This window comes from Rhinolophus sinicus, linkage group LG06 (genome assembly GCF_036562045.2).
Source record: "Rhinolophus sinicus isolate RSC01 linkage group LG06, ASM3656204v1, whole genome shotgun sequence".
NCBI classification, from domain to species: Eukaryota; Metazoa; Chordata; class Mammalia; order Chiroptera; family Rhinolophidae; genus Rhinolophus; species Rhinolophus sinicus.
Window position 1 is genome coordinate 56,170,758 of NC_133756.1, and position 14,029 is coordinate 56,184,786.

Here is a 14,029-nt window from a genome sequence, read left to right on the forward strand (position 1 = left end):
CATTTATTAAAAATCCATCTTTGCCCCAGTGAGTTGAGATGCCACATTTATCATATACTAAATTACCAGTGTACTTACTTTGGTCTGTTTCTGGCTTTCTAGTCTGTTCCACGGGTCTGTTTGTCTATTCATGCCCAAGTACCATCCTGCCTGCTAAAATTAATTTTTAAAAATTTAGTTTAAAAATTAATTAGTAGTTTGAATAAGTAAAAAATTTTTAGAGTGAAAGCTACATGTTCCTCAGTCCATCATTCAAAGAATTGGATTTAATTTTTGTAAAATCTTTTCTAGTTTTTCTTCATATATATATGTGTGTGTGTGTGTGTGTATGTCTGTGTGTCTGTCTGTCTGTCTATGTGTATAGATGATGTTCTTTGCCATGAATTTGCAATAGAAATTTTTATTTCTATTTTGTCAAATTTATGTGTATATATGTATATGCAGATATACATATATATTTAGGTAATTATACTTAGATAATTTCCATTATTTTTCCTCTGTAATATTCTAGTCAATATCTTTAGGTATTAATTTTCTCTAATTCTGAATTATTTTATCAGGATAAATCAGTGACAAGTTCAGTGCCAAAGGACATACAAAGCACCTTTTATGCCTCTGGGTATATAATTCCACAGAGTTTTGAAAAACTATTATGTTAATTTAAAATGTTATCAGTAACATAGTTTTGCCCCACATTTTCTAGTATTAGAAGAATGGTTTTTGATTATTCTCAAGAATACAGAATTTAGATTTTCTTAAAGCATTCTGACTTTTGGCAGTATTTTGGCATGTGTTTCTCTTATTTGTTTGTTGAAAATCAAGTAATGAACTTTCCAGGGTACCTGTTAGATTTCCAGCCTATGCGCTGGTGCAATTGTGGTGCTTTGCTTTCCTGGGGGTCATCCTTCCTTCTCTGCCCAGCCAACCTGCTCTCTGGTCAACAAAGACCCATGTTGAGTCCTCTCCTGATTGGGTCCCACATCTTCCTCATTTATGACCCCATGCATGTGACACAGGTAATTGTAAAACCTCAAAGTTCCGCCCTTGCTTAGCTTCTTGAGTTTAGCTGCTTCTCTACTTCAAGGGAGGCTGAAAATCCTCTTTCTCCCTGTCCTAAATACCTCCTATGTGTCCTGGCTTAGCATACGTATATATATGGTAAGCAGCTTGCCCTAAACTGGTTCTGTGTTTCCTACAGAGATTAATAATGTTAAGAAGAAAGAGTCTTCTCCACTTCTTTATCTCTATTTCAGGTCCTCAGCTCACTTCAGCAGGGTCCTGTCTCCCACATTCCTCTCATAACACTCTTGTCCAGTTTTCCAGGGGTGGCTGTGTTGACCTCGTCAATGGGCATTTTCCTGTCTCCATCTTATCGGTCTCCTAGCAGCTGGTCCTTCTCTCTCAGTTTCTGGAACATTGCACTCTTTGGATTTACCTCTTATTTCTCTGTCTACTTTTCTTCCATCTCCTTTGGAAAATTTTCTCCTGTTCCTTTTCTCCAATTCCAAGGCTTCATCCTGAACCCCTTTCTTTGCTGTTGACTCCCTTTCATGGTGAGTTCATTCAGTCTCGTGGCTTTATATACCACCTATCTGCTGATTACCCTCGAAATTTGTGTCTCCAGCCCTGACTTCTTTCCTGAGCTTCAGGCTGCCTACATGGATGACACCTCTATTTGTAGGTCTCATAAGCATCTCAGGTGTAATGTCCAAAACTAGACTCTTGAGTCTACATCCAGTGCACATTTTTCTTCTGTCTCATAAGTAGCAACCACTATGCACCCAATTGCTCAAGCTCTTCCAGCAAGTTCTAATTTTTCCTTCTAATGTTTATTTCAGATGTACCTCCTTTGTTCTTTTCCTCATTGTTCCCTAGGAAAAGCCACCACCATCTCTTACTTGTGTAACTCAAACAGTCTCCTTTCTGATCTTCTTGCCTCCAGTCTTGCCTTCTCCAATCTGTTCTCCATGTAGCGGCCAGAATGATCTTTGTAAAAATCTGCCCTGGAGTCTAATTGCACTTAGGCTAAAATCCAACCATCTTCCCTTGGCTTAAGAGGCCCTGATTGTGCCTTCCAGCGTGTCCTTTTCTCCTCTTACCTATTACATTCCAGCTGCTCCAGCATCCTTTCCATTTCTAAGCATGCTCAGCTCTTTCTTTCTTCATAGATTTCGCACATACGTCATATCTTATGACTGTCATTTTCTTAGAGTACTTTTCATAATTTGTAATTACATGTACTTTTAGTTTGTTTTTTTCTTTTTTTATTTGTTACTGACCCCCTCTACTCATGTGGGCTTCATGAAGGTAGGGGTCTTGACTTATTTATCAATGAATACTCAACACTTACCCCAGTGCTTGGCACATAGTAGATAACGGTGACGCCTGGTAGATGTCATTGAATGACAGTGAATAAATGGTGAGATGTTCACATAATTTTACTGCAGACAGCTCCAGATTTCAGAATGTGGGATGTCTCTTCGGACGTGCCTCTTTGGAAGAAGAGTGCCACCCCTGGATGACTTTCTTTTTCCTTCATGTGTCCCCAACTACTGCAGTGATGGCTGGTGGTTGGTGTGGGTGACTTGATTCCTGGGAGGTTCCTTCATTCAAAAGTGCTTTACTAAGGAGCTACAGAAACATGCATTATCTGGGACAAATTATGGGGCTGGGTATTTGAAAAAATGAAACAAAACAACATAGGTAAATATATGTATTACTTTATATCCTGAAACCCTGATTTAAAGTGTATTTCTGGAAATCAAAGTATATATTTCACTGTATTTCTATTAGAGAAATATAGCTATTATTACAAAAATGGGAAAAGAGGACATGGACTTTTGGGGCTGGATTAATTTGAGAGGTAAACATGCCTCTAAATTTTAAAATTTAGGTTGTAGTCCTAGCCCAAGAAAAAGATATTTCTTTTGAAAGGTCTCAAGCACATAGCACTGGCACATCAAATAGTTTTGGTTAAGGTTGTGATATATGAAAACTGAACCATTTAGAACGATGTGAGTCAGTAGTGTCATCGGTCTACCTGTGAACAGTGCAAAGCAATTACAGCCACCTTAGGGAACCTCTGTGGCCTTCAGGACTTTCTTAAAACATTGATGTTTGTTAACTCAAATTTAATTGCTATCCTATTTCCTTGGGCAGTGTATGGTTGTGTGGTATGTACTCAGCAGTTGGAACTGAAGTTTATAGATGACTTTATAAAAAATCTGGTTAACCTAGACAGTTTTATATGTTTTTCTGACAGTTATGAGCGGGTACTTAGATCCCATTTGGTGTACATAATGATGTTTTGTTGCAAATCATGAAGATTCAAATCCCAATTGCTTTAGCAATTCTTTGACACTTAGGGTTAGCAAGGTCGTATTTTTCATAGTTTAATTTTAAAAACTTTTATTTTTTATTTTTTCAAGATGAGTTGCATTTTAATAACACTATTTTTGGAGACTATAAACACTTGAAGGGAATCTAGAAATAATCAAACTGTAGTCCCCTCTTGCTACAGACAGCTGATTAGACAAGTGCACACAGGTTGGTGAAGTGCCTTGCCTTAGGTAACTCAGTGAGGGGCTGAGCTTCTAGGGCTTGGAGCTGACTCCCAGTCCGGTGCTCCTGAATAATGCTGTGCTAGTTATTCATTCCTTTACTCCTTTATTGCCTCTCACTCCAACGTTCCATCCCACAGGTCAGCTCAGTGAGAGTGGAGGCCCCCATCTTCCCTCTTTAGTACAGAGTCCTTAGTATGGGGCACAGAGCAGTGCAATGTGGGTGAAAAACTAATAGTTGCTAAAAATGTCAGCGGCACTTCCTTTGCTATCTGATGGCGGGTTGTTAGTGTTCTTAGTATTTATGAAATACTGAGTGTAGATCATGTACAGTTGGCACATTCTTCAGTGGGAGTCCTGGGGACTAAATGACTTATTTAAATGCAGGTGGAAGCTGCATTCCGCCCACATGGACTGCCCCTGCATACTCAACATTGCTAACTTTCATGTTGCATTGTTATGTACACACTCAGCTGCCCTGCAATTTTAGTGGAAATTTTACATTCCACTCCCTAGATTGGCTTGGTAACCAAAATCCTGTTTGGGAAAGCAAACAAAAATGACAATGGGGAAAAGTAAGCATGGTATAGTGAGTTAAGAAGGAATACAAAAAGAAAAGGGATAATGAAAAAACAGTTTTTTCAATGCTTGGTTATTGGTAGTTCCCATAATTTCTCCTAAGAGTTCTCTTGGGTTAATTGGTTATTTTTTAACTTGATGGGGGTTATATTATCCTCTTTAGCACATAACGTTAGGGAAACCCATGTAGACTTACTTATGAATGCCTTAAAAATGATTCAAGTCCTGTTCAGTTTTCCTATAAGATGAAGTGGCCATTGCAAATAATTATTTTAGAATAAAGTTAATTAATATGAGGTTTAACGTTACATATTCAGAATGCTTAGGGTTATCTGATATTTTTTTAAAGATAGCCCACCAAGTGCAATAAAGAGAAAATTAAACCAGAGTGCCAATAGTTTAAAAATATGTGATATACTGGGAAATTAATTTGATGGTTCACAATTGATGAAAATCGATGGGCATTTTGTTTTAAGACGAGAAGATTAGCAATGTGGACACTTTATTTAAATATATGCTTGCAGTTAAGAGTTTTCCAAGGAAGGTATTACTTATGACTGGTATCTTATCTTTTGGATCATTTATTTTTTAGTAGACATTATTTTTTAGAGTAGTTTTAGGTTCACAGCAAAATTGAGAGGAAGGTAGAGATTTCCCATAAACCCCCTACATACACAGCCCCCCTCCCCATTATCATAGCCCCCCACTAGAGTGGTATATTTGTTACAATTGATGAACCTACATTCAAAATTTGTGTTGAGTTATTTTCCTGCTTCAGTCAAGGAAGGCATTCACTTAGAGAATAGTTCAAAAGACAAATCTGCAAACTGATCCCAAGGTATCCATTATTGGCAGAAAAATAACCCTCTGAATAAGAGACGATAAGCCACACCTGGCAGATGAATCCTAACCCTTCCTCAGGGAATCAGCCCCTGGACTGGGTACAACAACATGGAAACGGGTAGAGGACCCAAGTACAGAGGAGTGGTTTCATCAGCTCAGGGAAACTAATTGGACCCTTCTGGGAGTGTTCCAAACAGCTTGTTCATTATAATTAGAGACGTCTTCTATAACTAGGTTCTCACTGAAGTTGGAGTGGTTGGAAAGTTTATTATTATATATCAATGCTGATGAAACTATTCTCTCTAAAATATATCACTGGCTGGGCTGATTTTGCCACCATGCCTTTCTAGAATTTCTAGAAGTTTTGGGGCGTGAAAGGATTTCAATTTTCATTCCATTGGGGTTTCATAAATTATGCTGATATAATCAAATAAAAATTATTTGACAGGTAGTAGCCAAGGGGAGAGAAACTATTTTGAAATGTTTTTTTTTATTTTTCAATCACAGTTGACATACAATATTATATTACTTTCCGGCATAGAACATAGTGATTAAACAATTATATAACTTACGAGGTGATGACCTTGATAAGTCTATCTAAGGTGACCCTGGCAGCACATATAGTTATTACAATATTATTGACTATATTCTCTATGTTGTACTCTGCATCCCCCTGACTGTTTTTTTTAATAACTTCCCCCACCTTCTTTAGATCCATAAAATGTTTTTAAAGTTATTCCATTTTATTTCCCTATTGGCTTTTTAGCTGTGCCGCTTTGTGATTTTTTTATTGATTCCTCTAGAGCTTATAATACATGTCTTTAACTTATCTCTGTTACACTTCTGTGTATGTAAAGAAGATCCCACAGGGAAGAATTGGTGGGCGATGTAGACTTGCTCTTGCATCTTCTATGTCATGCAAGCCCACACCCTGGCTGGTCATCTATACAAGGTTTGTTTCTCTGCCTGCTGTGCCCTTCAAGGTGAAAGCAGCCATAGGTTTCTTTCTCACTTAGAAAGGGCTCATTTAGTTCATTTAGGCTTCTTTGCATCCTAAGATCTTCAGTGCATTTTTACAAATTATGATTTTTATCTTTTCTCTCAGTTTTGTTGTCATAATTGGAACAGTAATCTCCCACAACCTTCTGCCTCCTAGAAGTGGGACTATCTCTTAGTTTGCTTGAAAATGGAAAAAAAACCGACATAGTCAGTGATGGAAACAGAATCTTAATGACACAAACACAGCAGGTGCACTTTGTTTATCAAATTTTGTACCAATTATGAGCACTTATTTCCTTAGGTATGAAAAAGTGGCATATGATGGTGATACTATGCAATTTTCCTGTCTCAGAAGATCTCTTAATCTGCAGATTAGGGTATTGGCAAATTAACATTTGATGTTACACCATCAGTAGAAATCCAAGGAGATGGTGAGTCAGCTGTTCTTTTGCAAAGTTTGGCCATTGTCCTCACCTCTTGTTATATATAGCCTTTCCTTTTCAAATTTCTCTTTCAGTCCATATATCTGGAGTATCTCCATGACAAATGGTTGCATTCCATGAAGGTTAGGAGATACCCTGTTTCCCCCAAAATAAGACCTAGCTGGACTATCAGCTCTAATGTGGCTTTTGGAGCAAAAATTAATATAAGACCCTGTATTATATTATATTATATTATATTATATTATATTATATTATATTATAATTATATTATATTATATAGACCTGGTCTTGTATTATAGTAAAATAAGACCGGGTCTTATATTAATTTTTGCTCCAAAAGGCGCATTAGAGCTGATGGACCAGCTAGGTAGGTCTTATTTTCAGGGAAACAGGTTATTCATAGCATGAAATGTTCTCGGATAGAAGCACTTTCTAATTGTTAGTGATGATACATACATACTATCAACACAGGACACGCTCATCCTGGTGGATTGTACCATTTCCATGCTTCAGGCATCTTAGCTGATCTTTCTCCCACTTAAAAAATAGAATTATTGGGAAAAAAAGGGTGATTATTTTTAAAAGCTCTTCAGAATAACCTATGGTTTGGATGCATCTGTTGTGTTGACTCCAGGGTAAGTTATTTTCTACTCTGGTATTTTTGAAAATTTTTATTCCTTTTCTTCTCATTTATCAAAAAGTGATGAAAATTGATTGAATAGCTTGTAGAGTACCTTGTTGTCCTTTTTGATGCTGTGTGCTCTTTTCAAAGTTTCCTCAAAGGTTACCATTTTGAGAACTCACTTCTTCTGAAATCCATGCAACAAGAAAGGTAGAATTGAAACCTGTCTGTGTAGGTTGGCTTATATATTTTACAAATAAAAAACTTTGGTACATTTTTTCCCCCTTAATGATTAAGTCTCTCTTACAAACAGTCACACAAATCTGATACATTTTTTAAAGTTTCTAATGTATGATTTAAAATTGAATATTTAAGTTGTGTAGTGAGTTTTTTTAAGAGGTCAGTGGTCATTAGACTTTGAGATGGTAAATGTTTAGCAGCATCATTTCTTTAGATGCTGTCAGTAGATTGACTTTGGTTTCCTTGGCCTGGGATTTCAAGAGGTAGTGAGTGCAGAGATTTGAGGCAGGTGGATTCTCCAACTCAGGCAGCCTAACAGCCCCCGGGGGTGGTATTTTCACTTCATTAATTAGTACATGGAACATCCCTTTGGGCTAGTTTAGCAGGATTATCCCTATTTTTACAGATCAAGAAAATAAGGCATTGAATTGGCACTTAGTCCTGGAATTTAGAATTTCAGACTTTTAGTCAGTTACTCAGATCATAGACCTTGATCTTATTTTTCCAAATATATATTTTCAAAGCAACAATTTTAATTTCATTGAGTTTATTTTTTATAACAAATAGATTCATATTTTTGAATCACAGGTTTTAAGTTCAGTTTGACCCAGCTGCTGTGATATTGTCCTACTATGTGTCATGTGGAATTTGTGAACTTGAGTTAAATTACGTACTTAGATTTATCGGATTCACATGAAGCATTGTTTTTATTTATTTTTATTTATTTTTAATTTTGTGACATAATTCATGATATAAACACAGTCTAAATAAGATACCAGAGACAGAGACAGTAATGTATTTGAAAGTGTATGTGATGTGTTACCGAAGACCAGCGCTAGCACACTGCCTTACCCCTTTCTAGCAGAGTGAGCATGATTAAGTCACTTTTGCCACCTTTGACTTCAGAAATATTTCCAAGAAAAATGTTAGCTAAATATTTAGTCCATGCATCCATCCATCCATCCATCCATCCATCCATCCATCCATCCATTTCTACTCAGAGAATGAAATGACTCCTCTCTCTGATTCACTGGGTTGACCTACCTCTGAATATCCACATAAACGGGGATGTCTAAGACAGTGTTGGCCCAGTACAGAAAATCAAGGCACACGTCAGGTGTAAGCATGTCCTGCTTTTGCTTCGTCCTGGTTCCTTCACCAACTGACAAAGCCAAACAGGAATATATTAGCTCTGCTGGGTCCACAGCTTTAGTTTTGCATTGATTTATTTTCATTTGATTTGCATCCATAGCCGCCACAGATTACTCAGCTAACGCTGGTCGGCCTGCTCACCGAGAGCCATTTCTGTGCACAGGGGTCTGAGTGGGAGTTTCATAGTCCAGTTCTCTGTCTCTATCCCTCCCTAACTAGGTGTGTTGACACTTAACATTATTCTCATATTTCAAATATGATTTATTTTTAAATGGCCAGGGAAAGCGCATGGCTACTTAGGAAATTTGCAAATGTAAGAAACGTATTTTAGTTTATTATTATATTTCTCATTATCTAAAGCCATAATGTCTCCAGATTAACACCAAGTGACCGATACTTCATCCCAGATAAGGACTTGGGAAAAACTCCTCTTATATGCAGTTGAGCTCACTTAAAATTTTTTTGTGACTTAAGTTATTTAAAATGCCAAATAGAAAACTGCGTTTTAAAGGGAAAATAATATTTTTTCCCCAAAAAAGTTCCAAATATATGTTTAAGATTAATCTTCAATTAGTTAATCATGAACATTTGGGAAATATTTTTGTTATGCTGAATGAGGAAAACAACTGTTCAAGATAGGTGGTTTGATTTATAGACGCAGAATAAAATTATTCATTATTTTTAAAATCGTTTACTTATGAATTTTTGTATATTATAAATGTGTATTCTCTCAAGAAAAGTAGCATATTTTGACCAACTCAAAAAGAGTTTTAAAGTTATTTATTTGTATAGCTTATTCATCTTCATTTTTAATTCAACAGTCCTGCAAGGTATTAAACAGTCAAGGTTGGTAGGCAAAACATTTGAAAAAATAACAACTGAGTATGACGTATGTGCTCAGTACATTACTAGTTAATATTGAGAGTAACTAAAAAGTAACACTAGGGACAAGAAAATCAAAATCAAATTAATAACATATACAACATGTCAGATGATAGTTAAATGTCATGGAAAAATAATTAGGCAGGGCATGGTGGCAGAGAACCAGGGATGTGGCAGTAGCTTTAAGTTGAGTGGTCAGGGAGGCAGTATAGTCATATGTAAAAGGTGGGGAGGATGTCAAGAGGAAGCCACTGTTAGCACAGGCACAGAGTCAGAAAGGCCTGTTCCTCACACAGGTAAAGACTCATCTGCAGTCAAACATGCTGAGCCGTATGAGTAAGCAGTCTGAGGGGAGAGGGATTCATAGTCATTTAAAGGCATTGTAAGCCACACTCCTTGTAGATCCATCTGTTTTCTTGTGCTGTAGTGTAAACTAAATAAATCCAGGGACTGGAGATCCATCAGGAGTAAGCTTGCCATGAATTTCATTAAACTAAAAAAAGTTGGTGGGGCTGGCCTGGTGGCTCAGGCGGTTAGAGCTCCATGCTCCTAACTCCGAAGGCTGCCAGTTTGATTTCCACATGGGCCAGTGGGCTCTCAGCCACAAGGTTGCCAGTTCAATTCCTTGAGTCCCACAAGAGATGGTGGGCTCTGCCCCCTGCAACTAAGATTGAGCATGGCACCTTGAGCTGAGCTGCCTCCCGGCACCTTGAGCTGAGCTTCCTCCCGGATGGCTCAGTTGGTTGCAGCACGTCCTCTCAACCACAAGGTTGCTGGTTGAACTCCCGCAAGGGATGGTGGGCTGCGCCCCCTGCAACTAACAATGGCAACTGGACCTGGAGCTAAGCTGCGCCCTCCACAACTAAGACTGAAAGGACAACAACTTGAAGCTGAATGGCACCCTCCACAACTAAAATTGAAAGGACAACAACTTCACTTGGAAAAAAGAAAAAGTCCTGGAAGTACACACTGTTCCCCACTAAAGTCCTGTTCCCCTTCCCCAATAAAATCTTTAAAAAAAAAAAAGTTGGCTATCCTTTATATCAGCAAATTTTCAGTTTTAATAATTTATTCTACAGATACACTTACATATTTACACAAATAAGTATTTATAAGGAAACCCATCATGGCATTATTTGTAGTAGCAAAAGTTTGGAAACTGATAGTCAAAGTTTGGAAACCATCATTTAGGTTAAATAAACTATGGCATGTTCTTAGAGTGGAATATACACAGCTATGATAAAGAATGAAGCAATCCTTACTTTAAGTACCAATATGGAATAGTCTCCATAATAAATTGTTAAATGGAGAAAGCAAGGTATGGGAGAAGGGGTACAGCAGGTTATCACTTGTGTTTACAAATTAGAAGGACATCAGATAACACGCATATGTGTGTATAGTCTGTCTTTGAAGGACTATTGCTAACTCTGGTCACAACTTTTTGGTTGGGGAACAGGAAGAGAGAGGATACTTCTTTTTCACAGTAGGCCCCACTTTACCACTTGAATTTTATTTAGTTGCATGCATTACCTGTTAAACATTTTAAAAGAAAGTATCACTGTAAATGTTAGTTTAGGGTCAAGAATTTCTGGGTTTAAAATGTAAAACTATCATTCAATTAAAAATGTTTTGCTTGAAATTGGAGTGTCTTTTGTTCCTCCATGTTGTACATTAAATCCTCAGACAGCATTCGTCTTACAGCTGAATGTCTATACCCCTTTACCAACCTTTCCCCATTTTCTCCACCCCAACCCCTGGCAACCAGTTTTTTACTCCCTGTGTGTATGAGTTTGACTTTCTTTTTCCCCCCCAAGATTCTACATATGAATGATAGCATGCAATATATTTCTTTTTTTCTTTTCTTTTTTTTCTTTTTTTTTGGTCTGGCTGATTTTGCTTGGTATAATACCCTCAAGGTCCATATGGCAGGATTTCCTTTTTTCTCATGGTTGAATAATAGTCCACTGTGTGTGTGTGTGTGTGTGTATGTACATACCACATTTCTTTATCCATTTATTCCTCACTGGACACTTAGGTGGCTTCTATATCTTGGTTATTGTGAATAATGCTCCAATGAACATGGGAGTGCAAATATCTCTTTGAGATCTTGTTTTCATTTCCTTTAGATAAATACCCAGAAGTGGGATTGCCGGGTCATAGGTAGATCTATTTGTAATTTTTTGAGGACTCCCCTTACTGTTTTCCATAGTGGCTGAACCAATTTGCATTCCCACCAACAGTGCACAAAGCTCACTTTTCTCCACATTCTCGCCACCACTTGTTATTTCTGGTCAAGGAGCTTACCCCCGATGGTTTTTTCTACGATTTTTATGGTTTTGGATCTTATATTCAAGTCTTTAATCTATTTTGAGTTGTTTTTGTGTGTGATGTAAGGTAGTCGTCCAGTTTCATTCTTTTGCATGTGGCTATTCAGTTTTCCCAATACAATTTATTGAAAAGACTGTCTTTTCCCCATTGTATATTCTTGGCTTCTTTGTCATAAATTAATTGACCATCCATATGTGGGTTTATTTCTAGGCTCTCTATTTTGTTCTTTTGATCCATGTGTTTTAAATTAGAATGTTTTAAATTAAATTTTATCAAACATTTATTGTGCAACTGGCAGGCATTGCAAGGATTTATTTTAGTCACTGGAGAGTCACAGAAAAATTCATGCTCTTTGTTCCTCTCAAAGATGGCGTAATTTGACCGAGGAAAGAGAGCCCATAAATTATTTAGTGTTAATATTCAATCTCTAACATAACTAGTAAAATGCATAACAGATTGTTAGATGTTCATAGATTTGGATTCACTAACAACTCTGTCCCTTATTATGTGTGATTTTAGGCAAATTAATTAATTAAGCTCTAATTTCTTCATTTGTAAAATGGGGTTGTAGTAATAATACTTTCTTCAGGGCATCCTTTAATGATTAAATGATGTATAATGCATGTAAATTACTTAGTATAGTGCTTTCCATTAAATATAGTGCTATAAATGTTAGCTATTTTTATTAATCAGTTTCCTTTGCTTATAAGTTTTCTTTTCAAATCAGGAAAAAAAAAAAAATCCCTAAAAACAAAAGTGCTGTCATCAATGCTATAGTAGTAGTAGCAGTTTGAGACGAAAAGCTGAGGAAGGATGAATAGAGGAAGACTGCTGATAACTGAGCTGGGCCTAGCAAGTGGAATTTCAGCAGGTGGAGAAAAGGGGAGGGCATGGTATGCAGAGGGCTGAGATGACAGAGGCAGGCTGTTTTGGGAGTGGAGGGGAGTAGGCCAGGTAGACTAAGGTGCACGACTAGGGGTCTGCATGGAAGGAGTGTGGGTGGGAGGCGAGGGAACTGAGTAAGCAGTGACTGGTCACCGGGATTCTTGTAGGCCATGCTTTAGAGGTGGGCATTATCTTTCAGTGGTAGAGGTGGAAATCAAATAGCAGAAGATGGAAGAGAGGGTGGGGCAGAAGAAAGGAGGAATATGGAGGATGAGGAGGAGAGAAAGGAGGGATAGTGCTTGAGAGGGCCAAAGGGTCAAGGGAGAAATTGAAGACACCAGAGTGGGGTGGAGGGTCCTTAGTAATTAATGGAGCAGGTAGAGGCCCACAGGGGACAACATCCAGATGGGGATTAGCTTTGTAAAGGGATAAAGATCCCTCTTCTAAGACAGACAGGAAAGGTGAAAAGTGGTGAAGATGTAGATGAGGTGGGTTGTGGAGGAGAAGGAGGCTGAAAGGCTTCATGCTTGTTGGCCTCTAGTTCTTGACGTTTGGAGGGAAGGGATCTGCTGAGTGAGTGTTTCCCTGGAGTGGGATTTTAGGGTTTGAGATGAGAAGTAGGGATTTGGACTATCCACTGTAGGAAATATAAGAAATTATTGACTTGGGAAGGGGAGAGGTCTAGCCGACGCCAAAGCTCTGTCACAGGTGAGGGTACCGTGGAGCCATGTGGGTTTTGCTAACAGCAGCCTGGACCCTGGAAGCAAGGAAGAGAGAAAGATGACCAGACCCACCCAGATGGGAATTGAGGACGCTGGTGGGAGGGTGGCTGATGGACAGCGGACGAAGTGAAGTTGAGAAAAAGTGACGGAGTCAGTCTTAAGATACTAGGATGGGTTCAAGCACCCAGTAGGGACCTAGATGAGGGAGTAGGTGAAATGAAGGTGGGCGAAGAGAGATGACAGGAGATAGGATGTGTGGCTGGAGGTGGAACTTCAGAATTGAAGATTTTATAGAATTATTTTATTTTTATTTTACTGAAAGCATTATTTTAAAAAGTTGCCTTGAAATTCTCATAATAGCCCAACAATTTCTGTGTTGGCACAGATCATGAGCAGTATTCACAGGGCTTAAAGGAAAATTTTCTTGAGAATTATGTTAAGGCTACATGATACTGACAGAGTGTGAGCCCATAGTGTTTATATAAGTGGGAAAAGGGCAAGATTTTAACACAGGCACAACAGGTCTCAGCTAGTTCCCTAGAAACCTGTAGTTTTTCCTCAATAGAAAAAAAAAATAACATAAGCTCAGTGATTTGTATTTCTTTGCTTTTAAAGGTAAAACCAGTAATTCACAGCAAGATCAATGTATCAGCTCGATTTAGAAAACCGCTTCAGGAACCCTGCACTATCTTGTAAGTTGGAGTCCTGTACAGTTCAAGTTGAAATTGGCTGGTGGTTTCCTTTTGGTTTGGGGTTTGCTTTGTAGCTTTAAAG

The 14,029-nt window shown here is 37.9% G+C and overlaps 1 protein-coding gene across 6 annotated transcripts in view; it reads left to right on the forward strand.

Annotated features, from left to right (window-relative positions):
* The window catches only part of DCDC2 (doublecortin domain containing 2), a 159,026-nt gene that overhangs the window by 37,060 nt on the left and 107,937 nt on the right, over window positions 1-14,029 (forward strand). For all 6 annotated transcript variants that reach the window (XM_074335170.1, XM_074335171.1, XM_074335167.1 and 3 more), the window contains exon 4: window positions 13,871-13,947. In XM_074335170.1, the coding sequence (XP_074191271.1) occupies window positions 13,871-13,947 (77 nt within the window). The remainder of the gene's footprint in view (window positions 1-13,870; window positions 13,948-14,029) is intronic.